Source organism: Daphnia pulicaria, chromosome 6 (genome assembly GCF_021234035.1).
Source record: "Daphnia pulicaria isolate SC F1-1A chromosome 6, SC_F0-13Bv2, whole genome shotgun sequence".
In the NCBI taxonomy this organism is placed as follows: domain Eukaryota; kingdom Metazoa; phylum Arthropoda; class Branchiopoda; order Diplostraca; family Daphniidae; genus Daphnia; species Daphnia pulicaria.
In genome coordinates this window covers 13,974,214-14,000,440 of record NC_060918.1, presented here as the reverse complement: position 1 = coordinate 14,000,440, position 26,227 = coordinate 13,974,214, and the positions used below count along the sequence as shown (strand labels likewise).

At 39.3% G+C, this 26,227-nt stretch overlaps 4 protein-coding genes and 2 long non-coding RNA genes across 9 annotated transcripts; 4 read left to right on the top strand and 2 right to left on the bottom strand.

Annotated features, from left to right (window-relative positions):
• The first annotated feature begins 45 nt into the window (after window positions 1–45).
• On the top strand, window positions 46–12,907 carry LOC124344465 (dual oxidase-like). Of its 2 annotated transcripts, none has more exons than XM_046798016.1 (9): window positions 46–275; window positions 344–583; window positions 3,705–3,785; window positions 5,490–5,651; window positions 6,023–6,210; window positions 7,572–7,776; window positions 7,841–8,007; window positions 8,083–9,817; window positions 9,898–12,907. In XM_046798016.1, exons 2-9 carry the CDS (start codon window positions 427–429, stop codon window positions 11,775–11,777), a joined length of 4,575 nt encoding a protein of 1,524 aa, XP_046653972.1. In that variant the 5' UTR covers window positions 46–275; window positions 344–426; the 3' UTR covers window positions 11,778–12,907. The 2 variants fall into 2 exon arrangements, with proteins under 2 accessions (XP_046653972.1, XP_046653971.1); XM_046798015.1 differs by having other exon boundaries at window positions 47–275; window positions 339–583.
• An 847-nt stretch (window positions 12,908–13,754) lies between these two features.
• LOC124344469 (hypoxanthine-guanine phosphoribosyltransferase-like) lies at window positions 13,755–15,497 on the top strand. Its single transcript, XM_046798023.1, has 9 exons — window positions 13,755–13,934; window positions 14,064–14,170; window positions 14,263–14,336; window positions 14,423–14,448; window positions 14,518–14,604; window positions 14,678–14,714; window positions 14,785–14,961; window positions 15,044–15,120; window positions 15,188–15,497. Exons 1-9 carry the CDS (start codon window positions 13,917–13,919, stop codon window positions 15,233–15,235), a joined length of 651 nt encoding a protein of 216 aa, XP_046653979.1. The 5' UTR covers window positions 13,755–13,916; the 3' UTR covers window positions 15,236–15,497.
• A 160-nt stretch (window positions 15,498–15,657) lies between these two features.
• LOC124344467 (nucleolar MIF4G domain-containing protein 1-like) lies at window positions 15,658–18,681 on the bottom strand. Its single transcript, XM_046798021.1, has 5 exons — window positions 18,381–18,681; window positions 18,262–18,298; window positions 16,438–18,188; window positions 15,958–16,354; window positions 15,658–15,892 (listed from the first exon to the last, which is right to left on the bottom strand). The coding sequence occupies exons 1-5, from the start codon at window positions 18,429–18,431 to the stop codon at window positions 15,696–15,698; spliced, it is 2,433 nt and encodes an 810-aa protein (XP_046653977.1). The 5' UTR covers window positions 18,432–18,681; the 3' UTR covers window positions 15,658–15,695.
• A 125-nt stretch (window positions 18,682–18,806) lies between these two features.
• LOC124344466 (pre-mRNA-processing factor 40 homolog A-like) lies at window positions 18,807–22,637 on the top strand. Of its 3 annotated transcripts, none has more exons than XM_046798019.1 (17): window positions 18,807–18,956; window positions 19,024–19,234; window positions 19,297–19,339; window positions 19,405–19,522; window positions 19,587–19,735; window positions 19,803–19,996; window positions 20,062–20,186; window positions 20,262–20,522; window positions 20,589–20,817; window positions 20,885–21,018; window positions 21,091–21,205; window positions 21,281–21,393; window positions 21,468–21,575; window positions 21,663–21,857; window positions 21,924–22,045; window positions 22,106–22,256; window positions 22,369–22,637. In XM_046798019.1, exons 1-17 carry the CDS (start codon window positions 18,954–18,956, stop codon window positions 22,543–22,545), a joined length of 2,448 nt encoding a protein of 815 aa, XP_046653975.1. In that variant the 5' UTR covers window positions 18,807–18,953; the 3' UTR covers window positions 22,546–22,637. The 3 variants fall into 3 exon arrangements, with proteins under 3 accessions (XP_046653975.1, XP_046653976.1, XP_046653973.1); XM_046798020.1 differs by having other exon boundaries at window positions 19,402–19,522; window positions 20,065–20,186; XM_046798017.1 differs by having other exon boundaries at window positions 19,402–19,522.
• Window positions 22,638–22,970: 333 nt separating this feature from the next.
• LOC124344471 lies at window positions 22,971–25,464 on the top strand. Its single transcript, XR_006919748.1, has 2 exons — window positions 22,971–23,151; window positions 25,318–25,464. It is a non-coding gene; the product is annotated as an uncharacterized LOC124344471 (long non-coding RNA).
• LOC124344470 lies at window positions 24,726–25,856 on the bottom strand. The gene is made up of 3 exons (XR_006919747.1): window positions 25,746–25,856; window positions 25,331–25,542; window positions 24,726–25,037 (listed from the first exon to the last, which is right to left on the bottom strand). It is a non-coding gene; the product is annotated as an uncharacterized LOC124344470 (long non-coding RNA).
• Window positions 25,857–26,227: the final 371 nt, after the last annotated feature.

Below are 26,227 nucleotides of genomic sequence, written 5' to 3'. Positions count from 1 at the left end.
TACACCTGAATGTCTAGGAGCGCGAATATTGACTGTTGTCTACACCAGTTGTGTTTTCGTGTTCAGTTGCGAACGGTTATCGATACCGTCGAGACTGTCATACAGTCTGCTCCCACAGCTGTTTTATTTCAAGAAAAGATCCATGAATCAATTATTTGCAAGTGTGAGTGTTTCTACGAGCTTGCCCTGATTGACGTGTTTTCTTGCTCCTTTTGTCTGTTTTGTTATTTATTTTTTTGGGGGGTTACGAAACATCCTGACTCAACATTGACAAGGTAAATTAATAATTTTTCTTTTGTCGTTTCTGCTCAAGAGTTAACTTAATTTCTGTGGTTTAGAAAAGCCAATCATAGGAAGGAAAAGTTAGCGATAGCGTGTCGGACTAGTAATCGGTCAAGCAGTGATCGAGGTCTCCCCGTTCACGCCATGGATTGTACAGCAGACCGCGGAAGATCAACACCTCGCACCGATAAGTGGCCTAGACAATGCACGACCATCGTAACAAAGGGCACGATCATGTGGTTGGTTTATGGATTACTCATGGTTCTTCCCTTCTCCCAATTTGTAGGACAGACACGTGCAGGTGAGTTTTCGTTGGTTTAATTCCCTTTTTTTTCTTTTGGGTGAAAGCGAAGAGACATGTGTGGTGATCGTGGAGAATTTTAGTTTGTAACTAAGGACACTACGGCTATAATGGTCATAAACTGTGAGATTCTCAAACAAATCTTGGGTGACGATGTCGAAATCGTCACGTCTGCATGTGACGAGACGAAACATTTGGTCAACTTGTTGGATTGGCTTACATTCCAACAGCACCTCATCGCATGTTGCCAGTTTATTATCAAACGTGAATTCATAAAGTAGTAGCTCCCATGGCGTAGCCTTTCTCACGACTTAGGAATCTATTAGTTTCTCTACTCAACCATTAAATTCGATTCACAACCTTGAAGCTTTGCTAGTCGTTCTATTACATTTATCTCAAGAGAGAAAGGAAAGCAAAAATTTAAGTCAGCTGTGCTTGAAGTTCTACCAAGGCGGGTTTTTTTTTTGCAATCAATTATAGCTTTCTGTGCCCACACTGTCTTTCAAAAGTGAAACAATGTAAATGTTTTTTTTTTCAGACTTTCCCTGCTCTACCTCACTTTGCTTTCGTTATTTAAATGAGGTTCATTCTTTTTTTCCGAATTTGTCTCAATTAGATTTCGGGGTTATTCACTTCATTTTTCGTCTCATTCAAAGATAGAGGAATTTGTTTTTGTAACGATGATTTGATTTGACCTTTTTTCTCTAAACTCAGCTATGTTGTTACCCCTCCGGTGATATTTAAGCTCGTCTCGGATGAATGTAGGTCAAGGACCATGTTGAATCGCGGACGAGTTCTTCTGGAGCTTAGACGCCCTAGAACGGGAAAAGATGAATCAAAAAGTATCTCAAGGGGGAAAAAGAGTAACACAAACATACTTTACCTTTCCTTAGCGCGTTTTGATCGCTGTGGCTCTCATTCTCATTTGAAAAACAGCGACACAGGAACAAAATTATTCGGCAGCCGTTCATGATGAAACTTTCACTCTGTACTGCTTAGAATGTTTCGGGATTTAGAGTGCCGCTTATCTAGCCCAGTTTTAACCAAATTAATTGATTCGTATGTAACAGCTGACTCGCAATTAAAATATTCAACAACAAAAATATTGGAATTGAATGAAAAATTTATGCATTTTGGGTTGTAGCGTATCCAAGAGTTTCAAAATTTAATAAGGGAATTTTGAATGCATTAAAAGAAACTTTTTTGAAGAATTATAAGAGTTTAATCCTTTTTTTAAAGTATTAGATTCAACCACTTGTGTCAGTGTTACACCCCTTGAGCTAGCCTGAGCCTGCTAGTAAAACAGTTCATGATGCCTGACAGTGGTTAGATTATACTCGTCTAGCTTTTGTTGGACTCTCAAAACCCTTTATAATCACAATATCTTGATCTCATCCAAATTTTGAAGAAAGTAGGAGGCTTTGTTTGAAATAGAAAGTAAAATTTAATCCTCTGAACAAAGGCTAGTTCTATTTCACTTTTCTAGTCTGGTAATAATTTGGCCATAAAACATTTGGAAAAACAACAGCATTTGTACTGCTGTAAGTACCTTATCCCGCGTTGCCAGGCCAACTAGTCCCAAAGAAAAGTCTTTGAAAGTTTCATTATTTCGTCACTGGAAAACTGTCAAAAGGGAAATTTTTGGAAAGAATTCAAAGGCGACAAAATTTCCAATGGCGACTCTTTCTTTTTAATCCTCAGGTCATTTCCTATGTCTAGATTTGCGTACTCTCTCCTTGAGTAATGGTGCGTCTGCCATTAATGTGTGGCCTCGAGTGATCGAGTGCAAACATTTTCTCAAAAACAAAATAATCAATTCTAATCCGTTTCGAATCTTGTCCTCCATTGACGATCAGTTTCTCTCTCCTCCTCCTCGAGGGAGGAATAGTATTACAAAGGGTTCATGGTTATTATCTGAATTGTTACCTAGACTAGTATTCGACATTTAACAAGTAGGACTTGATGCTTTTAAAAGTAACGCAAGATTGTCGTTATCAATAGACAAATAGTGATTTCAACGCCCGCCATTGGAATCAACTTTGCAATCACATTGGGAGCAAATAGAGAAAAGATGCTTGTTGATGCATGGGAATGTTTGATCAATTTCAGGACAAGGTCGCTTTGAGCGAATCTAGAACAGGTGCAGCTGCGGCTGTCGTGACGACAAGTGAAACTGGCCGTTGTTGAAACAAGTCCGACCCATTATTCCAACACAAATCGGCCGCAACACTTTTTCTCCGAGAAAAACGAAATATGTTTAAGACCATTTTTCTCTCCTTCACACACTTTTGTGATCGTGACACTGATGCATTGTATTGGCACGAAATTTTATTTAAAAAAAAAACTGATCACGATCTGCTGGCTACCTTTTATTTATGATTACAAATTTTTGTGAAAAGGTTGCTACCGCACCCATCCGTTCAGGTCATTCGCATGTCCGCCATCTAAAAAACCGACATTAATGGAATACAAAGTATGAAATGTACTAGAGTGCATTTGCACCATCCCTTGAGCCTTCCTTACACCGGCATGCACGTACACCTAGTTAACGCCTATTTTGTTACATAATCTCGCTCCAGACAGCGTATCGTGAGGAACGAAAGTAAATGTCCCACTTTCCCCCCCTTCGCATTTCATAACGTCGGCGTGACTGCAGCTGAGGCGTTTTGCACTTGGCCCTCATTCCGTGTGTGTCCAAAGCCGAGCACCTGTGCCGATTTCGCCTTTATTCCAGATAGGTGGAAACGCCTTTCTATACTATCTATACGCTCGCACCCATGAAAACGACTAGCCTAGTTCGTGAGGCGATCCATGAACTACTAAATCACCGCAAATCGACACAACACGCGCAACATTTTCTTAAGTCAACAAATCAATTCAGCGATTATATAATCTCGATAAATAAGCAGGGCAAGGTTACTTGTTCTAAAAACAAATCTGGTTTTGCTCAATCTTTTGTAAATTTATGCTGCAATTCTGGGGGCAATCGACACAGGGAGATGATAAGATTGCTAACGAGAGTGTTTTAATGTTTAATAGGTGAAATCCATGGGCACTATCTACTATTACGCAACCCCCAATCAAAAACTAATTTCTTATTTTTGTTTTTATCTTTTGACAGAACGGATTAAGGGCACCTACGAAAAACCACGATACGATGGATGGTATAACAACTTGGCTCATCCAAATTGGGGATCAGTGGGTAAGTTAACGATCTGAATATTTTTTAAATTTATGGCTCGTTTGATTCCTACAGTAACTTTTGGGGATCAGTAAAAACAATTTTGCTATCTATTTCTTCTCTTTAATTTTATTATCGAATAGATGCGTACACTCCACATTTTAAGACTCAATTATAGACAGTTAAAAATGGTAGGCACTAGGATTGCCCGATTATTCAACACTTTATTAATTAGTTCATCTTGTAGACAAATACTTTAGACACGGATACTTTAGTAGAAAATTACTTTAGAAATAAAAATAAAAATGCTATGAATATTAGCAATATACTTCCTCATACCTCATTCACGGAGTTTCATGCTGACAACATAAATCAGGAATAAACTTTATAAGGTTGTATGCCATTAAAAACGTGCATTACTCATTCATAGAATGCTTATAAGCAGTTAAATACATACCACAGAAAAGGTGTGTATTGTTTGTCATTGCCTGATATTTTGTATTTTAGAGGCAATTAACACCACCTTGCAAAACACTCCCACGAATAAGGCATTTGCGTTGCCGCGTATGTCATACGCCCTTTTCCTAGATTTATTTATCCAAATTATAGCATTACTCTTGCCGCTAATGCCAAGCCTCCGTCCTTTTCCCTTGTCACCTGTTGTTTTTGGTTTTTAGACGGTACGTTGAACACATTACTGCAAAACGAAAAACAAATAGTGACACCACAAATTGTCGTCGTCATAATAAAATGTAAAGGGAATCGACGGAAAATTCAATTCACTTCAAGATTCTCGTTTGTCTATGTAAAGTGTAATTCAAACAGGGAAAACCCCAATTTTTCTAGTAAATTTAATCATAAAAATTTGAAAAGAGCTAAACTTATCCTCCGGGCATGATAATCCGATCCTGTTCTTTTGAATTGAATCATGATGAAGCTTGGCATCAAGGCTACCTTACCGTAGTGCTAAACAAAACAGACGGAATTAAAGAAACATGAGATTACATTTTTTCTTTTTGCCTTTCTCTTTTTTTCCTTGGAGGATAAAACGGATTTTACCTGACGAAGTGTCTTACTTATCGCAGCTACTAGTGTACCTAACCTTTTTTCAATTTTGCATTTTACCGCCTAGCCTTGGCAACTTTTCTTCTTCGTCTTCTTCTTTTACTTTTCATCTCACATTTATTTAATCTGTTATTATAAAAATAGATGGAAATGATAAGATTTGTGGGCTGTGAAATCATCTCTTCACATAATTTAAAAATGCTGACTTGTAAAATTGAACGGAGACTAGACTATACTTGGCGACTATTTTTGCATACTTTTAACATTTGCGTTGAGAGCTTTTATGTTGGAATGGTCCTTTTTAAAAATGAAAAGCACACCTAGCCACGCATTTACGTGATGACGTGTGAAATTATAATTAAAACAAACATACCAGTAACGAAAAAGTTGGCGCACCTTGGCTTCTCCATTTTAGCGATTCTAGTGGCCAGCAAACAACCGATGCATTATTTATTTATATTTTTTTTCTATTCTATTCTTCTGCTGTTGGTCGTTTTTCACCTGAGTGAATAGCTTAAAAGTACAATTCTTAAATGTAAATGCCTTTGCAGTAACTGATAGATAAGCATTTCCTGTAACAACTTTTTTTTTTAATTTATTTGCCAGAATGTTTGTGAGGTGAATTATAACTAAATCAAATTGTTGCCATTTGTATTGCAGACAGTCACTTGACGCGCAAAGTCCCAGCTACCTACGCTGACGGTGTCTACATGATGGGAGGAGTGAATCGGCCCAATGCAAGGAAACTCAGTGAACTCTTCATGAAAGGTCCCGATGGACTCGGCTCTGTCATGAATCGCACCGCTCTTTTCGCTTTCTTCGGTACGTTTTTAATACTCTTGTTTTTGTTCAGAAAAGAAATGCACTTTAGCAAACATTTTCTGGGGTTTGATAAGGGTGAAAACTTTCAAAATCCAAGACTAAAACTTTGTAGCAAAACGCTAAATGCTGTAAAAATTACGACATTTTACTTTTCTATTTTTAAAACGAATCAATCGACATCCATCTAACTTGACTTGATATGCAAATTGCACTTGGTTTTACGAAATAATGAGTGACTCTTAGGTGAGATCACTATCGAGGTTCCCTGTGTCTACCTTCGATTGTTGGCGACAACTTTTGATTGCCCAATAGTTTTGCGTCATCGATCAATGTCTTAAAGTATGTCGATGTATTTTATTTGTTTATTGCAGGACAAATGGTATCTTCGGAGATTCTGATGGCCAGCGAGTCGGGTTGCCCAATTGAGATGCACAAAATAGATATCGAAAAGTGTGACGAGATGTATGACGCAGAATGCACAGGAAAGAAATTCATGCCATTTCACCGTGCCTGGTACGACCACAAAACAGGACAAAGCCCAAACAGCCCCCGGGAACAGGTATACCATAGATAATCGCTTACTCTTTTCAGTAATTTCCTATTACCTCCGGTAAAAAAAAAATATAATAAAAATACTCCGGGGAAGTCATGCGTGAAACGCATATTTGAGAAATAGCCAATTGCGTCTAGTAAACAATTTTAAGTGCTCGTAAGCAAACTGAACTACTTGTCGGCAAGAAAAATTCAATTGTCATTTATAGCATTGCCAATGGCTTTCGAAATTTGACCATCAACTTTTAAGGTTGATATTTATTATGCGTTGCTGTCAGTGCTGTAAAAAACATTTGCAAATGTAACAAGAAATCGTATTTTGGTGGAATACGGGGGTGAAAATGAAAATTGAGGGCAAGGATATTCTGCCGGCGAATCGAAACGTTCCGTCATCTGTTTTCGGACAGCAAATCTGATTTCAGTTTGATTTATAGGGCGTTTGCTATTTATCATGTACATGGTATAACATTGAGAGCGAAATTCCCCCCAGATTTATTGCTTCTAGTTCAAAATGGTGATTGCAGGAGCCGTTGGGGCTACTTTCTATTATTTCGACACGGCCGAGCTGCAATGCTTTTGTTTCCATTGACTCTACGGCCTTCGTTCTTTCCCAAGGAACCATTTCTCTCTCTCTTTCTCTCGAGTTTTCATCTCTTTTGCTTCTCTTTCGCCTCTAGTCTCCATCTCTTTCTTTTCCCTTTTTTCTTACCGTCTCGAGTGGCCCGGTGCTCGAGACTCCCATTTTGGATATCTCTTTCTCTCGTCTGCTCCTGTTGTTGCGTGATGTAACAAAGCTTGCGAAAGAAGTCTGCTGCTGCTGCTGCCACTTCGTGAAAATGTCGAGATGTTTTTCTTTTTTTTTTTATAGCGCGTTATACTCCGGGCGTATCCGCTCTCTTTTCACTCGAAGGCATCTTGTGCAAGACGATTAATTGAATGAAACCTTTAATTAGAAACGTTATCAGTTGAGCCCGCAGGTTTGTAACAGGCATTTCGTGCGTGTACACTGGGTTCTTCCTCCTGATATACGAGAAAAGGAATATATTAGTGGTGGTTAAGCTTTCTTTCTTATCGACTGCCCGTTATGGAGTCTTTCACTTTTGTTTGTTTTGTTTGATTCCGTTTACAACTTTGCCATCGACCGAAACAAAAGACTTGCACTTCACTTCTGTTTATGGTTTTTCGAATTTTTTTCAAGGGGAATCATCTCATTTCGTTTGTTTCCACTCGATCGGATAGCCCCTGACACACTTAAGTCAATTTCGTTTTATGTGCGAGAAATGATTCGCATGAGATCAATTGTCAAGTTATTGAAGGCAATAATAATCGAATTATAAATTGGCATTTTGTCCTTGTGTTATGATTTAGATCAATCGGATGACCAGCTGGATTGATGGCAGTTTTATCTACAGCACAAGTGAGGCCTGGGTGAACGCCATGCGATCATTCAAAAACGGAACTTTTAAATCGGGCGATTCGGAAGGAATGCCCCCACGAAACAAGGATCGCGTACCTATTTTCACTGCTCCTGCTCCGCACATAATGCGCATGGCCAGTCCCGAAAAAATGCTTCGTAATTATCCAATTATCAACGGGATTTATTATTCTCGAATTATTCACGAATGTTTTTATTTTAGTACTCGGAGATCCCCGGACCAATCAGAACCCTGCAATTCTTGCTATTGGCGTAGTCTTTTTCCGTTTCCATAATGTGGTTGCTGGTAGAATTCAAGAAGAACATCCGGAATGGTCGGATGAAGAAGTCTTCCAAAGGGCTCGTCGTGTAGTGGTGGCAACATTGCAAGTACGTCTAAATCTTAGATAGATGGAACCATTCAAAGCATTTGTTGTAATATTTTTATTTTTGTATTATCTGTAGAACATTGTCGTGTACGAATATTTGCCGGCCCTGATTGGTGAATCTCTCGGCGAATACGAAGGCTACAAAGCCGATGTACACCCTGGAATCAGCCATGTGTTCCAGAGCGCTGCCTTCCGCTTCGGTCACACGATGATCCCTCCCGGCCTCTACAGACGTGACGGCCAATGCAATTTCAGGTTGGGACCAAACGAGACGCCAGCCATTCGACTTTGCTCGGCCTGGTGGGACGCTGTCGAAATTTTGGTCAACAATTCCGTCGAAGAATTCATCCTGGGCATGGCCTCGCAGCTGGCCGAACGAGAGGACAGTTTACTCTGCTCCGACGTCCGCAACAAGCTCTTTGGACCGATGGAATTTTCCCGTCGCGATCTAGGAGTCCTCAACATCATGCGCGGTCGAGATACCGGCCTGCCGGACTACAACACGGCCCGCCGTAGCTTCCGCCTGAGCCCCATCACCAACTGGACCGACATTAATCCGGCGCTAGCCGTTCAACAGCCTCAACTCTTCCCAAAGCTGGCCGAGCTCTATGGAAACGATTTGGGGAATGTCGACGTCTACATCGGAGGAATGTTGGAGTCAACCAACGGACCTGGTCCACTTTTCACGGCCGTCATCAAGGAACAGCTGGGTCGAATTCGCGACGCTGATCGCTTTTGGTTCGAAAACAGCGAAAACGGCATGTTTACGGCCAGCGAAATCGAGGAGATCCGCCAAACGACATTTTACGACGTGATTCTCAGCACGTTGAACATCAGTGAAGGGGAGATCCAGCGGAATGTGTTCTTCTTCCGCGATGGCGACCCGTGCCCTCAACCGACTCAGCTCAACGCTTCGCTGTTGACCCCCTGCAACTTCTTGTCTGGCTACGACTACTTTGCGGGCAGCGAAGTGCCCTACATCTACGGCTGTCTCCTCTTGGCTTTCGTGCCGATTATCGCCGCAGGCGCTGGCTACGGCGTCGTGAAATTGCAGAATTCCAAGCGTCGCAAGCTCAAGGCCCGTCACGAAGAGAACAACAACGGCAAATCGGTGGACAAGATGGTCGTCAAGGAGTGGCTGCATTTGAACCACAAGCGACTGGTGAAGGTGAAATTCGGTCCCGAGGAGGCGTTTTACACGGTGAACCGCAAAGGTGAAAAGCTGCGCAAGGTCAACTTTAAAGGCGTCGAATCGCTGACGATTGAAGTCACGCAAGACGCCCGCAAGAAGCCGATGATGTTGGTGCGCGTGCCGCGCGACTACGACCTCGTCCTGGAATTCGACTCGAACGCGTCGCGCAAGCGCTTCCTCCACAAGTTGGAGACGTTCCTGACCAGCCACAAGAAGCACCTGGAACAGATTCCCACCTACCGCGAGCAGATGCTGTCCAACGCTGAGACGCGGGAGCGCCGAGAGAAGCGGCTGGAACATTTCTTCCGCGAGGCTTACGCTCTGACTTTTGGTCTCAAGCCGGGCGAGAAGCGCAAAATGGAGGAGGTGACGGGCGATGTCATCATGGTCATGCGAACGTCTCTGTCACGCAGCGAATTCGCCAGCGCTCTGGGCATGAAGGGCGACGACGTCTTCGTGAAAATGATGTTCAACATTGTCGACAAGGACGGCGACGGCCGCATCTCGTTCCAGGAATTTCTCGACACCGTCGTCCTCTTCTCCAAGGGCCGCACCGAGGACAAGTTGCACATCATTTTCGACATGTGCGACAACGATCGCAATGGCGTCATCGACAAAGGTACGTTCGCATTAGCTTAATTGGTCAGACATTTTTGATTGGCCCTCGAGATTGATTGATTTGTTATTTTTAACCAACAGGTGAACTTTCTGAGATGTTGCGCTCGTTGGTCGAGATTGCGCGTACCAACAACAGCCTGAACGACGACCAGGTGACGGAATTGATTGACGGCATGTTCCAGTCTGCCGGCCTGGAACACAAAGACGCTTTGACCTACGAAGATTTCAAGCTGATGATGCGCGAGTACCGCGGTGACTTTATCGCCATTGGACTCGACTGCAAAGGCGCCAAGCAGAACTTTTTGGACACGTCGACCAACGTGGCCCGTATGACCAGCTTCCACATCGACGCCGTCCAGGAGCGCCACCGCAACACGATCCTGCGCAAGTGGGACGAGCTGACCACTTTCCTGGAGGGCAATCGCCAGAACATTTTCTACCTGTTCGTCTTCTACGTCGTGACGATCGCCCTTTTCGTCGACCGATTCATCCACTACTCGTTCATGTCCGAGCACACGGATCTGCGTCACATCATGGGCGTCGGCATCGCCATCACGCGTGGCTCAGCCGCGGCCCTTTCCTTCTGCTACAGCCTCTTGTTGTTGTCCATGTCCCGCAACTTGTTGACCAAACTCAAAGAGTTCTCGGTGCAGCAATACATTCCACTGGATTCTCACATTCAGTTCCACAAGATTTGCGCCTTGACGGCCTTCTTCTTTTCGATGCTGCACACGGTCGGTCACATCGTCAACTTTTACCACGTCTCGACGCAACCCATTGAACATTTGCGCTGTCTCTCCAAGGAAATCAGCTTGCCCAGCGACTACAAGCCCACCATCACCTACTGGCTGTTCCAGACTCTGACGGGACTGACGGGCGTGCTCCTCTTTATCGTTGTGATCATCATCTTTGTCTTTGCTCATCCCATCATTCGCAAAAAGGCCTACAACTTTTTCTGGATGACTCACAGTTTATACATTGTCCTTTACATCCTGTCCATCTTGCACGGACTCGGCCGACTGACGGCCTCGCCCAGCTTCTGGATCTTCCTCATCGGACCGGCCATCGTCTACACCCTGGACAAGATTATCAGTTTGCGCACCAAGTTTATGGGCCTGGACATTATCGAAACGGTCCTCCTGCCGTCCGACGTCCTCAAGGTGAAATTCTACCGCCCACCCAATTTCAAGTATCTTTCCGGCCAGTGGATCCGTCTCTCGTGCACCGGAGTCAAGCCTGAAGAGTTCCACTCATTCACGCTCACATCGGCTCCCCACGAAAACTTTTTATCCTGCCACATCAAGGCGCAGGGACCTTGGACGTGGAAGCTGCGCAATTACTTCGACCCAAGCAATTTCAACCCGAAAGAGATGGACCCTAAAATCCAACTGGACGGTCCATTCGGTGGCGGTAATCAGGACTGGTACAAGTTTGAAGTCGCCGTCATGGTAGGTGGAGGTATCGGAGTCACGCCCTACGCTTCCATCCTCAACGATTTGGTCTTTGGCACGTCAACCAACCGCTACTCCGGCGTCGCCTGCAAGAAGGTCTACTTCCTGTGGACTTGCCCGTCGCACCGCCACTTTGAGTGGTTCATCGACGTCCTGAGAGACGTCGAGCGCAAGGACGTGACCAACGTGCTGGAGATGCACATCTTCATCACTCAGTTCTTCCATAAATTCGATTTGCGCACGACGATGCTCTACATTTGCGAGAACCACTTCCAGCGCATCTCCAAGCGCAGCATGTTCACCGGGCTGAAGGCGGTCAACCATTTTGGTCGACCGGACATGACCTCCTTCCTCAAGTTCGTTCAGAAGAAGCACAGTTACGTCAGCAAGATCGGTGTCTTCAGTTGCGGTCCGCGACCCTTGACCAAGTCCATCATGAGCGCTTGCGAGGAAGTGAATCAGGGTCGCAAGCTGCCCTATTTCATTCACCATTTCGAGAATTTCGGTTAATCACTGTGACGAATAACCCTTGTCGTAAACTGCGTCGTGTACGTTTTGTTATAGAAGAGGCCCTATATCATCGCGCTGTCGTGTCATTTAATCGTTTTTCTTTTTCTTGTTCCTCAACAGTTTCACATCACCTCGTTGGTTTTTTTTCATTTTATTTTCCGATTTCTTGGAATTTTCATTCTTATGTCTTCTCATTAGCGTCGTGCTGCTTTTGTAATTGATTGCGTCTTTTTTTTTTGTTCTGGATTGTCCTGATGGTGGGACGCACTTGTCATTTTCCCCCCTTTTGAGCGATCCCTCGATTCGCCCGATCTGTCATGTTATACTTGGAAAATGGAAGACATAAGGAAGGGTTATATAATAAGTTACTTTTTGATTTGCAGAGTGCATTTTCTTGAATTTTCAGGTATGATACTGATTCGTGAAGCTGAAATCGCTTCCGCCAACTTGGTATTAGAAGAATAGAATTGAACTCTCACGATTGCATTCAGATTCGAATGCTAATTGGTTCAAATACTGGAAATGTCGGATTCACATATTTGCCACTTTCATCTCCTACCTGCGGTAACAGAATTGCAATTTTATCTTTTTTTAAATGACCCAGCAAGCAACACAATTGAAATTCATTGAAATAATTTTTTGGTTGAAAAAGAAAATTTGTTTGATAAAATCTAGGACTAGCGGATAAGGTTGAATGCATTCAATTGACTACGAGCGGTCTGGAACACCGCCTTGTTTGCATTTGAATGAGGGGCGGTTTCGTTCCAGTGTGCTATAACTGCTATATATCGAGTATATAATCGTTATCAATAACGTTCATAATTTATTAATTTCTATCTGGCAGATGGTAGCTATAGTGTAAGTTTAACGAAATCTTGAAAGTCGAAAGAAAATACGAAGTAGTTATTTATCAGGTGTGATTCTGTGATCGTACACCTAATGAACTAAATTTGCCTATTACTATATATTGAACTGGCAAAATCGATCGAGTTGGTTCGTCATGCCGATTTTAAGGTCGATTCATACGGAGAGGGAAGGGGACGCACTTGGTTGTGGAATTTTCGAATCTTATTTTAGTAGACTGTCGGTGATTTTAGATTATCTGTCAATACAAAGTACTTGAATCCGTGTAGACTGCTGTTGCTATGGCATTAATCCTTTTGAAAACAAATCATGTTTGATGTGTACAATAAAAGTGGAATGTAAAAAAATAATGGATTTGTCAGCCATGATTTCGGATTATTGCTTCAGTGGCAAGCTGAAGTAAATTTTAAGTTTCAAAAAACTGATGCTGCTATTTTTCAAGTGGCGTTCAATCTTTTACCTTTAGGTTATTGCGCTTAATCGCTCAAAGTCCTCAAAGTAAATATGACGTTAGAACTAGATGAGCGACGACCGGTGTCTGGTCGATTGGCCTTCGTATTCGTTATCAATAAGATCCGTTGCTGTGATCCGATAGTTGCTGAGAAAGAAAAGTGTCGTAGGAAATGGTCTGGCTATAATATACTCTCCTTCCTTTTCCACTGAACGTTAGTATCAATTACAAGTTTCACAATCTTATGTAATGTGAATAATGCATAATGCATAAATTTTTGAAATCGTCCCGACCGACTTGAATACATCTGGTTAGATTTCCTGTAAAATGCGCGGGGTATCAATTGCGCACTGCAGCAAAGTCAGCTTTTGCCATTAGTTCTCAGCTTTCGAAAAGGATTCTATGACTGCGCGCACATAAACCACGCGGCTCAATGAGGCCAGGGAAATATCGTATCTGTGTTATTTTGATGGGTAAACTGGTAAAGCCTCTTCATGCAGCGCTCAAGTGGAAATCCCGCTTATTGTAGAGTACAGGAACGAAGGTGGCGCTGCATAACCCATAGAAATTGAAAGAAATATCGTCTAAATCCTTATTACGTAATCGTCTGGCACTTGTAACTATGGGAATGTGCCGGCAACAGACGAGGATATATAAACTAATACGAATTGTGCTGTCGGCCTGTCGCGCGGTCATGTGTTCGAACTCCAACCTAGCAACGAAAGATAAAAATTCCTCATCCTTAATTTCGACCTGAGGCGTTATAGCTCGAGTTAGTATTGGACATTTTTGTGAGTTTCAGACAAGTTTTTACTGACCTCAAAATGACCAATTGCATTAAGGTAAGTCTTATAATATTGATAAATAAATCAGACTTTCAAACATGTTATCAGAAAGTCTCAATTTGAGTTATCTGGGTTTTGCTTAAAATTCAAGAATGAAATATGTTTTAATTTTTTTCCCCTTGAAAGATAGAGGATTCCTACCAAGGTTATTCATTGGATTCATTTTGCATTCCAAAGCATTATGAGGATGATCTCGAATCTGTTCTGATCCCATATGGTGTCATTCATGATAGGTAATTACTGTTGTGTTTTATACATTTTCAATTAATGAATCTCAATGTCAAATAATCAAATACCTTGTAGTAAAAATAATCTTTATTTTTAGAATTGAAAGGATTGCCAAAGATATCTTTACCGATTTTGGTAAAGAACCTCTGGTCGCAATATGTGTTCTCAAAGGTATGTAATTGAATTGCTTGATTTACAAAATGTTTCACTATTATCTCTAATCAATAATAATTTTATGTTTACTTTATCATTATTAGGGGGCTACAAATTTTACACAGATCTGGTAATTTTTCTATAACTAATTTGTGTAGTTCTAAGATATGAACATAATATATTTTTATTTATTTATCAGATTGATAAAATAAATAGTCTGAATCGAAATCAAGGTGAAAGATCAGTGCCCCTTTCAGTGGATTTTATCCGACTAAGAAGCTATCAGGTATTGTTAAGCTTAATTATTGTTATGCTCACATTACCAAATCATGAACTCTCTTTAAAAATTCTATTGATAGAATGACAAGTCTGTTGGCACCATTGAAGTTATTGGAGGTATGAAAGGCATATGATGATGTCTTTTAAAAAATGCAAAATAATTTATAATGGATATGAATTGATCTAGGTGATAACATGGAAAGTGTTAAAGGAAAGAATGTATTGGTTGTTGAAGATATTATTGATACTGGAAGAACTATGATGAAGCTACTAGGATTATTAGAAGAATTTCAGCCGAAATGCGTCAAAGTTGCCAGCCTTTTGCTGAAGCGTCAACCTGCCTCAAATGGTTACATTCCTGAATGTAGGCTATTTACAGTTACATTATGTAGTTATTTTAATTTTAAAAATAATTTTTCTTTTTACCATTTGTGGAAAATTCATAGATTGCGGGTTTGAAATTCCAGACAAATTTGTTGTTGGGTATGCCCTGGACTTCAATGAAAGATTTAGAGATCTGCATGTATGTTGACACAATTTACCTAATTCTTGTTTTCTATGCTATTCCTGAATTTTATCTTTTTTTTTAGCATATATGCGTTGTGAACAACAACGGCATCAACAAATACAAAGTGTGATGTCAAGGGTCTTCCGTTATATGTTGCGGACCACCACTTCCATTCCGCTTAAACATCAGTTATAACAACCAAATAATGGAATGAAAAATAAAATTAATGTTTACATTTTTCCAAAAAGAATAAATCATTAAAATGCTCTCTTGTGCATTTTGTGCCATAGACATGCGCACGAAATTGTCAAAAAAGAAATTTAGTGTAATTTTGTTCGAATTAGCAAGAAATTCAAGTTTTAATTTTAAAAAATTATACCTTTATTTGTTAATGTTTCTACTACCTTATTTAGATTTCATTTCAACGGAAATAGCAGAGTAATAAAATAAGTTATTTTTGTAATTTTATTATTAAAAGTAATTATTCTGTTACTGCGGAAAACGTACAAATACGAAAATCCACGGGAAAGAAAACCAAGCAGTCATCTAAAGTAGATTCATCATGTTTGTATTTAAGTTTGTTTCCAAGGTCATAGAAAGTTTTCTTGAACCATTTGAATCCGACTTTTTAACATTTCAGCATCGTTCTCATCCATTTTTTCCATATTTTTCATTAAAAAATGGTGCATGAAAAGAAGCAGTCCTTCTTTGAGGAGACCATATTTAGATGAACCGATGCTAGCGAACACCGATTTAACTGCATTTTCCGATGGATTAAGAAGTAATCCTGAAAATAATATAATTCAAAGTAGTTGTGGAATTAATCATTTATGAATAGAACAGTAAACTTACCAAGCAAAATCTGTCGTAGAAAGCGCACTAGTAAACGATCCATTTCCGAAAATTGAATTACTTTAAGAACGGAGATGCTTAGAGAGCCTTCTACAGTCAAATGCACAATTAATTTTGACAAATGACTAATCTGCAATTGAGACTGTGATGATAGATCCTTAAAATGGTCCCACAAAGCAAATTGCGAAGCAATCTGAAATCGCCGATGAAAGTTGCAAAGCTTTTGTAACAGATGAGCGTAGTACGGATTGAAGCTTTTTTCTTGCAGGCAGCAATCCATGATCACATGCACAATTTCTCGTTCTTGCTGGCTTTTCAATCCCAATCGCATAAGTCTCTCGAAAGCTTCAACAAAATCTTCTGCTGTCATCAGGATACAGAAAATGTTGCGTCGGACCTAAGTTAAATTAAGCGAAATTTAAAAGAATCAGTTTTATTACATCATAAATGTGTATCATACTATTAACAGTCTAAACGTACCTCAGTGTTCATTCTCTGCTTCCGTGCCATTTCAAGTAATTCCACACTGTACTCAGGTTCATCCGAGTTGGAAGATACCTGTTTAGCTTGTGAAGTCGTTGCTGTAGGACCTTGGCCCACCCATGCTGAACCTACAATCCACCACCTTCCTCGGTTGTTTGCAGCCAACAGTTCAGAATAAGTTATATTTAACTTGCTTAGCGCATCTCCTTTCTTAGTCAGAGAGCGCAGTAATTTGCGCAGGTGTTCTGTGTGACTAGGATCATAATTCGGTATTTTGGTCATATTGTTATTTCGGATGGCAAGAAGAATTTCCAACATGAAACGAATCCTGGCCGGCTGTTCAGTTGCTTGTCCAGCTTTGGTCTGAAGAACAAAAATGATTTCCTTCAGAGACACAGGATCATCTTTCCTCAATGCGAATCCAACCGTTCTTAGAACAATTAGAATAAGTTCAATGTCCTTTTCTTCGAATTTTTCGGCAAGCATGTGAAGAATATCCTTTAAAAGTGGGGCAGCTACAAGGCCAAAGTTATACATATGGCAAAGGATTAAGATCATGTTATCCAATTCTTTCGTTTGAGACTCCGTTTTATAAGATGCGTCAAATTTTCGAACAACGAGCTCCAGAAATTGAGCCCCAACTTCAGTACCTACGTTAGCATGAAGCGCTGCAATCAAAACACAGTGCTCCATTATGAGACGTTCAGGAGAGAGAACTTCGCCCACCAAAGAGTCCATAACAAGTGTGTGTATAGCTTCTTGCATATTATGCCTTGAATGGCTTAGATACAGTTTTTCAATCGCAGAAACTATGCTTGGTAGATTAGTTTCAGCAAGTCGGTTAAGCAATCCTTTCATTTGGCGTTTTAATTTTTGAATGTCAGCATCAAATTCATCGGACGTAGCCAAACGTTTTCCTGGCGGAACATATTTGACTTGCTCGACTGTTTGCTCGGTGATCAAATTTCCTTTTTTGTCACGCAAACGACCATATATATCTTCTTGATAGGTTTCCATTTTTTCGTCCTTTGAAGTTCTAATGTCAGTGCATGAATTTTCTTGAATGTCTTCATTTTCTGAATGACCGTCACTTTCACTGGCGATACTTTCAGCATGATCTTCATTCATGTCACAACTTGAGTCACTATCTTCCGAGTTCGATGAAGTATCACTTGTACCTTTACTTAATAACGTTTTTTTCACTTTAACTTCTTTTGGATTTTTTTCCTTCTTATTATTCTTTACATCACTTTTTGAATTGAGTAAGGCCAAATCTTCTTCAAAACCGGCATCATTATCAGCAAAGTCAAATTCTTCTTTAGCCAATTTACTTCTATAATCAGGGTCACATACTTCAAGGAGAAAATCAAGTCCATCATCTACAAACGATTTGGGTACACCCTTAGACTTCCGCTTGTTTAATTTCAATTGTTTTTCAATTTTCTTAATATTTTTCTCTTCAAGTTTGTTGGCTATTTGGAGCTGCTTTGTTCTCTGCTTCATGCTCTGTTGGTCAAATGTTTCTTTCTTTTTGCTGCTTTCTGCATTTTTGTCTTTTACGGCTTTACTCTTTTTGGGAAGTTGGGTTTGGCAAGGTAACTTCTCAACTTCTTTGAAAGTATCATTTCCATCTTGACTATCAATTATATCCTGGGTTCCTGGAAATGCGTGTTTTTTGTTTTTCTTCTGTTTCTTTAATTTTCTAAGATTTTTGCGAAGAACTTCTCTAGTAACAAATTTCTTGGTGCCTACGAGGTCAATAAAAAAATTCTGGAAATTCATATCTAATAAAAGGGGATAACATATATGGAAAATAGTTACCTGTTGTCTGCTTTTTTACTTTCAACACATTGTTTTTCTAGAAAAGTAATAATGGTACAAGAATCAGCAAGAGATTTAAAATTTGAAAAGAATTAAGAATTACATATGATCAAACTTACAGATTTTTTTTCAGTTGCACAATCATCATTTTTTGTTGTATGAGGACTCATTTTTTATTTGAAATTGAAATTGAGCTTGCAAATTAGTAAATGAAAACTGACCACATTTGAACAGCATGGAATCACCTGTGCAAATGCATGATCTTACTTCATTGTAATGTAAATAAACCTTTCATTCAATTAGCGCTCGTAGCGGCGTCCAGTAAAACTACAGATTTAAGCAGTTTGGTAGTCAACAGTGTTGATTCAACACTCAGTACTAGAAATCTTTAGTTGTACTATTTTCCGCTAAATGGCGGAAGTGTTTGCTTTATACCAACCAGTACTGATATTTAAGGTTTTTGTATTACCCTTACTGCAAAAGGGCTTTTGAGCTGCAGTAAACAGTAACCGAACCGAGCTAAACGCTATAAGCGTATGAATACGAATACCGTGGCAACCGTGCTTGTTAATACTGAGTAGTAGGTAGTAGCCCACGCTTAGGTGGAAATTGGTTCTGTACGAAAACAAAGCGTGTAAAGTGCCAACCGGCTCCAAAAATCGTTCATTTCTTATGAGTGCCAGTATAGTGTCATGGTGAGTGTATACTCATGTCCATTAAAGTAGTGAAGCTTAATTTTAACCAAACACCTTCTGTCTGCAGTCTGGAAGTGGAACTTCATCTAGCATGTCAGCACCAGTAGTACCATCAGGATCTTTTCCATCAGCTTTACCTCCATATGGAATACCTCCTCCAGGTTTCATACCTCCAACTCCTGGAATTCCTCCACCATTCGGGGTGGCAATGCCAAGCATGGCACCCCCTTCTGTATTTGGTGTACCACCCTTTGGCGCTTCTGCAGTCCCACCCTCAGGTTGATTATCTGAAAGTTGATATAATCAGACAAAATACTATTTCAATGTGTTTTCATTTTAGGTTTTTTCCCTCAAACTATGCCTGCACAAGGAAGTATTGAAAAGTAATTTCTTGATTTAAATTGTGGTTTTTACAAAATTCATTATTGTATTCTTTTAACAAAAGTAGTGAAAACAAGCGCACCTGGACTGAACATAAATCCCCAGATGGAAGAACATACTACTACAACAACTTAACTAAGCAGAGTTTGTGGGATAAACCAGATGAGCTTAAGACTGCAGCTGAGGTTTGTTATAATTTCATTTGTTTATGCAAATATGCAATGTATATTCACCCATAATGCATTTTAGATAATGCTTTCACAATGTCCGTGGAAAGAATATAAAACTGAGGATGGAAAAATTTACTACCACAATGTTTCTACTAAAGAATCAAGTTGGACCATTCCACCAGAACTTGGAGAGCTAAAAAGTAAAATTGCAACTGAAGAGTCAATTAAGTAATTCAATTCTCCCTACACTGTAATTTTTTGTTTTATGATCATGTTTTCTTTTGTATTGTTAAAGGACAACAATAGCAAATGGCCAAACCGGGACTGAAATTTTATCATCAACAGTTCAAATAAGTACAGCAGCTATGACAGTGTCTCAGTCGGTTGTCGCGGATAGCTTACCAACTCCAACGCGTGCTCCAATATCAGCTCTTGATCAAGCAATGGCGGCAACATTGGCTGCAATAACCGTACCATCTCCACAAACTGGTATGAAATTGTTTCTACAATATATTACGTTTTTGTTTTCTTTTGCTTATTGCATTCTTCAACAGAAGATAGTATGGATGCCAAACCTAGTCCTAGCAGTGACAGTAGAACTAGTACTCCAGAACCAAAAACAACCTTTAAGGACAAAAGAGAGGCATTAGAGGCATTTAAAGAGCTGTTAAGGGAAAAGGTAATACTTCTTTAACAGTCGTGAAATTTAAATGAAATCCATTCTAATTCTATAACTGGTACATTTATTTATAAGAATGTACCAAGTAATGCCAGCTGGGATCAGGCTCTAAAATACATTCAACGAGATCCCCGATTGGCTGCATTGGGAAAATTAACTGAGCGGAAACAGGCATTCCATGCTTACAAGACCCAAAAACAGAAAGAAGAAAAAGAAGAACAAAGGCTAAAAGCCAAGAAAGCCAAAGAGGATTTAGAAGCTTTTCTTCTTGTAGACTCCAGTATCAGTTCAACTACCAAGTACTTTCGTTGTGAAGAAATCTATGGGAACCTTGAGGTTAGTCCCATATTCTTATAGATCATGGAAAATGATTATGGATCTTTAGCTTTAACGTTTGTCCAGGTATGGAAGAACGTTCCAGAAGGTGAACGTCGAGACATTTATGAAGATGCCATTTTTCACTTGAGTAAAAGGGAGAAAGAAGAGGAAAAAGCCCTGCGTAAACGTAATATGAAAAATTTAACCCGTGTGTTAGATTCTATCACCGATATTACCCACAGAACGGCATGGACTGAAGCTCAACAACTTCTGCTTGATAATCCTAGCTTTGCAGAAGACAACGACCTATTAGGTAAGATGTTGTCGTTAGGATCTAGAACATATTAATATTTTTTGTTTGTGTGTTTTCACTTCTACAGCGATGGATAAAGAAGACGCTTTAGTTGTTTTTGAACAACATATTCGTGAATTAGAGCATGAAGAAGAGGAAGAAAGGGAGAGAGGTAAACGAAGAATTAAACGTCTACAACGTAAAAACCGGGATTCTTTCCTGGTAAGTCATTTAATTAGGTTAGCTTATTTATCGAAAATCCCACCAAGTAACCGTACCGTAAATTTAAAACAGAATCTGCTTGATGAACTACATGAAAATGGCAAATTAACTTCAATGTCTTTATGGGTCGAACTATACCCAATAATAAGCACCGACCTACGATTCTCTGCTATGCTAGGGCAGCCAGGTGAGTTTGTCACGAAAACATATATTTTGAATATGCTTATGCTCATACATTCATTTTTATTGTGTGGAGTTTTAGGTTCGAATCCACTTGACTTGTTTAAGTTTTATATAGAAGACTTGAAATCTCGATTTCACGACGAAAAGAAAATCATTAAGGAGATTCTTAAGCAAAAATCGTTCGAAGTTGATGTAATTTAATTTACGCTATTAGAAGGCAGTCTTCACCTAGATTGACAATGATTAATAACCGTTAAATTGTTTAGATCAAAACAACATTTGAAGACTTTGCTACTGTGGTGTGTGAAGATAAACGATCAGTAATTTTGGATGGCGGCAATGTTAAATTAACTTACAACGCTTTACTTGAGAAGGTATGTAAAGTACAGGCAGATCTCTGCAACATAAATTAATAGTGTACCTTTTAATAATATACATTTTTTTTTTTTTAAATCTCAAAGGCTGAAGGTCGGGAGAAAGAAAGGTTAAAGGAAGAGAACCGACGTTCAAAGAAATTGGAAAGTGCATTTCGAAATCTTCTTAGAGCTAAAGAATTGGATCATTTAGTTAGTTGGGAAGATTCAGTATCAAAATTGGAAGGAGATCCTGCATTTGATGCGATTACTGAGGAGTCCGATCGTATTCGTATATTTAAGGTTCTAAAAAAATTTGAATTCATATTACATTCAAATTAATAACACACTTAATTTGGCTTTCTATAGGAGTATCAACGTGACATGGAAGAGACATGTGGCCACCATCATTCGAGATCTAAAAAAAATAAGAAGAAAGAAAAGAAACAAAAAAGACGATCCTCATCTTCGAGGTCACCTTCCACCACAAGGTATTTAATTAGTCTTGATATCCAAGTACTTAATAACCGATTATATGGTTTCTTTTTCAGATCGGGTTCCAGGTCAAAATCGCGATCCAAATCTCCTTCCCGATCTAAATCTGATGAAAATGAAGCGAAGCTCGTTGATGAAGAACTACCATCTACTCATAAGAAAAGCAAGAAAAAGAAGAGCAAAAAGAAGAAAGAACGTAGTCGTTCGGTACTGACTATTTTTAAATTTAAAATTCGTGTGAAAAGCCTATATTCTTTTAGATAAGGATGGTCGTATTATTACTAAGTTTTATTATTTATTTTTTATTATTGTTTTCCAGCCGTCGTCAGATTCCGAAGAGAATCGGACAAAGGAAAAGAAGAAGGACAAAGAAAAAAAAAGCAGAAATGACAGCGGTAATGATAAGAAGAATAAAGAAGACGGTGAGTGGAGTGAGGATGAACTAGAACGAAGAAGGCGACTCCTGTTGGAACAACTGGCGGAAGAACATCAGTGATTCATCACTTCTATTTTTTTCTTTTTTTGTTTAAGTGTTCCTTTTTTGATCGAGTTTTCATTAAAGTTTGAAATAAAACGATTCAATTTCAATCAGCTTATTCCGTCTATTTTTTTCTGCATACGCTTATGGTTGTGCGCAGCTTCAGACCGACATCCAGCGCTATAGCAACTGCATCAGCAACGGTATAATCTTAACTGATTAAATTAAAATTAAATCAAAGAAGCTTACGAAAGAGAAAATTTTTTCGAATAGTTTACCATGTCTGACTCTTGAAAGTTGAAACGCTGTTGGTACTGGTAGTAGAAGACGTTTAATTTCATAGCCATCTAGCGGCGAACATTTATCATGTAAGGACGGTTAGGCGAGTCGGATAAGGCGTCATGTGGTACTGATAACATCACATTGACCCCGAGTTCGATTCCTCGTCCGGGGACATGGATTTATTGTGAGGTACTAAGCAAGATGGCATTTAGTTGTCATTCGTTGTATGTATATAGGTGAAGGAACAAGTAATAGGGTATCTCTCAGTCGGATTTAACTCCAGAGAACCTATCGGATATAACTTCTGTCGTTACACTTCTTCAACAACCAGCTTGATCAATGGTAAAGCTCATTTAAAAGATATCTGATGAGAACAAAGACTAGGTTTCTAAACCAATATGAAGATAGTATATTATGCCTGATATAATATAATCTGTATAATATAAGAAAAAAAATTAAGATAAACGAACTCACTTTCTGAAATTGGTAAAGAATAAATCTACCTAGTGGTGATGAATGGATTCGTCTACCTGAACTAACTCAAGCAGATTGATTGAATGCGGGGCTTTAGTAGTTACGAAGTAACCCATTACGATCAAGTTTCACAAGATAATTCCTCTATTTTTTATTTTTCGGTTAGCGCTTTTTTCGATTATTCAAATTAATCGATTTAAATCATCTCTGAATGACGCAAAACTGAGGCAAGTTTTTTTCCAGTTAAATGTGTAAAATTAAAATATCGATGACACACTGACACACAACAATCCATGGTGGTTCTATCACAAATGTAGTAGCATGTAAGTCTGTGATACAAATATTTACAAAAAATTGAACAATCCTTCAGATGGAGGCCAGCACTGAAAAGTTTTCTTTGCAGCACCAGCAGCTTTGGCTGTCGGTCGTTGATAAATGGTGGAACTAGCCGCTAAATATCGCTAAATATTTCACAGTCCTCAGCGCATTTATTAATTTATTGGCCATAAGTAAATATAGGACAGCACCAGTGAACGTCAGGAAAATAATTATCATGTTTTCTTGCATCAGCTTATTAATGATAAGTTTATGGTGTACAGTTCCAATGACTCGAGTTATCTGGATCGTCGCCCTAATCCTGTAATTTAGACTGTAATTTAGACAGTAACGTCGTGATCTCGTCGTTGTCGTTAAGATCTCAGTACACAAGAGAGATAAAAAGACAACAACACCTCCGACTCCGACCCATGCCAGCGAGCTGCAGAAACCGCGCTCTAAATACGCGACAGTAATAATGGTTCAAAAAGTGAGTGAGGAACAACTGCGTGGGGGGGTGTACACCGCACAGCACCCGCCACGTAAGTTGATTGCTTAATTCTTAACAATAATTGATCTAGGGTTTCGATTAAAAAATTAGCTACTATAGAGAAGAAGAAATTGGATTACTCCATTGAAAGCTTTGGTTTTATTCTTAAGAACAATAATAAAATAAGCCTATCACATCGCCTAGTATATCCTACTAAGCTTGATGAGCAATCGAACTATCTCGTTCGCCAACACTTGAACTTTTTTTGTCTTCATGCGCGTGTTAGGCGAGTGAGTTTTCGTGAGATTACTTTGTAGTAGATTAAATTGATGCAGTAGATTTCTATAAAAAAGCCTGCCTTTCAGACTGAATATTATTTTTAATTCCATAATATTCTGTTTTTGTGTTTACTTGCAAATCGTGATTGTGTGTTTCAAATTGATGGAAAATGCACTGATTCACAGCCTACTGTATCTATACATTTGTAACTAATTACGGTGTATAAACGTTGAATGGTTTACGCTGTTCCAGCTATTAGTCCACCGTTTTTGCTTCTACCGGCCGTCTTTTTTTTTATTGAACTTTATATCCAAGCCACTCAGGCTAATTACGTTTTGAAATAAGTGAAAACAATAAGTTACATTAAGCGGCATGTATTAAGCGATTAATTACGGTTTCTGCAGTTCGCCAGTAGCTATAATACTTTCAGGTGTAAACGAGCAAACAAATGCGATGCATGTAACCTAATATTATCTCCCAGTTGATTTTATGAACTATTATTTAAAAATTGCGAGATAAGAAAAGGTTGGATTGAAACGCGATGCCGAAAACGAAAGTGTTCATTGAGAGACGAACTTTGTCTTCTAAGTTAATATGCGCCACTGCTGAACTGGTTCTTGATTGGGTACTTCGCTTCATCCAGCATATCACCTCCACCATTTCGAAGTAGCTGCAAGGAATCAAAAGAAAAATTCGTTGACAATAATTGCTGCTCGATAATTCTATATTGGTGTCTAAGTTGCGTCAATTATAATAAAGCTTAACGAGTTTGTCAGTTAAATTTATGAAAATTTACTCAATTGACACAATGTCAATGTTGAAAATTTCTGCTCGAATTTTTTTTTCTTTTCAATTTAAAAAGTAGGGAATGGTAGAGGGTAGTTGGTATCTTATTTTTGTATTTATTTTCATCTGCCATTAATACTATTGCACTATATTTTTCTATATAGTAAAACAAAATACCTCTCTAATGATTATGTCGTAGAGACGGTCGAAACGTGGATCTTCACCTCGAGGGGGCCCAATTGGTGATAGTGGATCAGATCGAGTGGGTAGATAACGAGCATCAACTCCCCAACTTGAGCCGGACGATGATGCCATTATAACAAAAGTCACCATGAAAAGCGTCAGAAGCGCTTTGAGAGAAGTCGACTTTAACATGATTCAACTAAGATCTGTGCAATAAACGATGTAGATCTATTAGATACGTTTGGAAAGCATTATTATTTCTATCGCTAAGAGAAATCAAAAATTGAATTAGCAAATTAATAAGAAACATAGACAATAGAAAGGTGAAAATTGAATACTATACACATGACATTGTTACAGACGTTTTGCAGTTTGAAATCATGAAGTTAATTCAAAGAGTAGAACTTACCAGCTATGTATTTTGCCTTTGTAAGGGACTGTGTGAGAATGACAAGAGCAGAGTAACTGGGCATCTTTATATAGCTACCACGCACAATATCCTAGTACGCGCCGTCCTACAGCCTCATGTGAAGTTTCCTGCGCTTACTTCCTTTTTTTTTTCTTCAAATCAGCTGCGCGCTTCTGAACGTGTTGTGATACTACATGTAGGCTTACTACTGACAAACTGTAGTGCGCAACAGTCGGAAGATGGAATATGCTAATAAGAAATACAATAAAGCTTTAGACACACAAATGTCCTGTTTCCTTAATGAATCGAGGGCAGATAGCAAAATGTGCGCATCACTATTACAAATGCAACTAAACTTCAACCATCTCTCTCCCCATAACCCCCTACCCCTTAAAAATAAATAAAATGAAAACGGTAGGAAAACATTATACCAGACACCATAAATCATTAGCCTATTCTTTTGAATATTAGTAAAAGTTGTG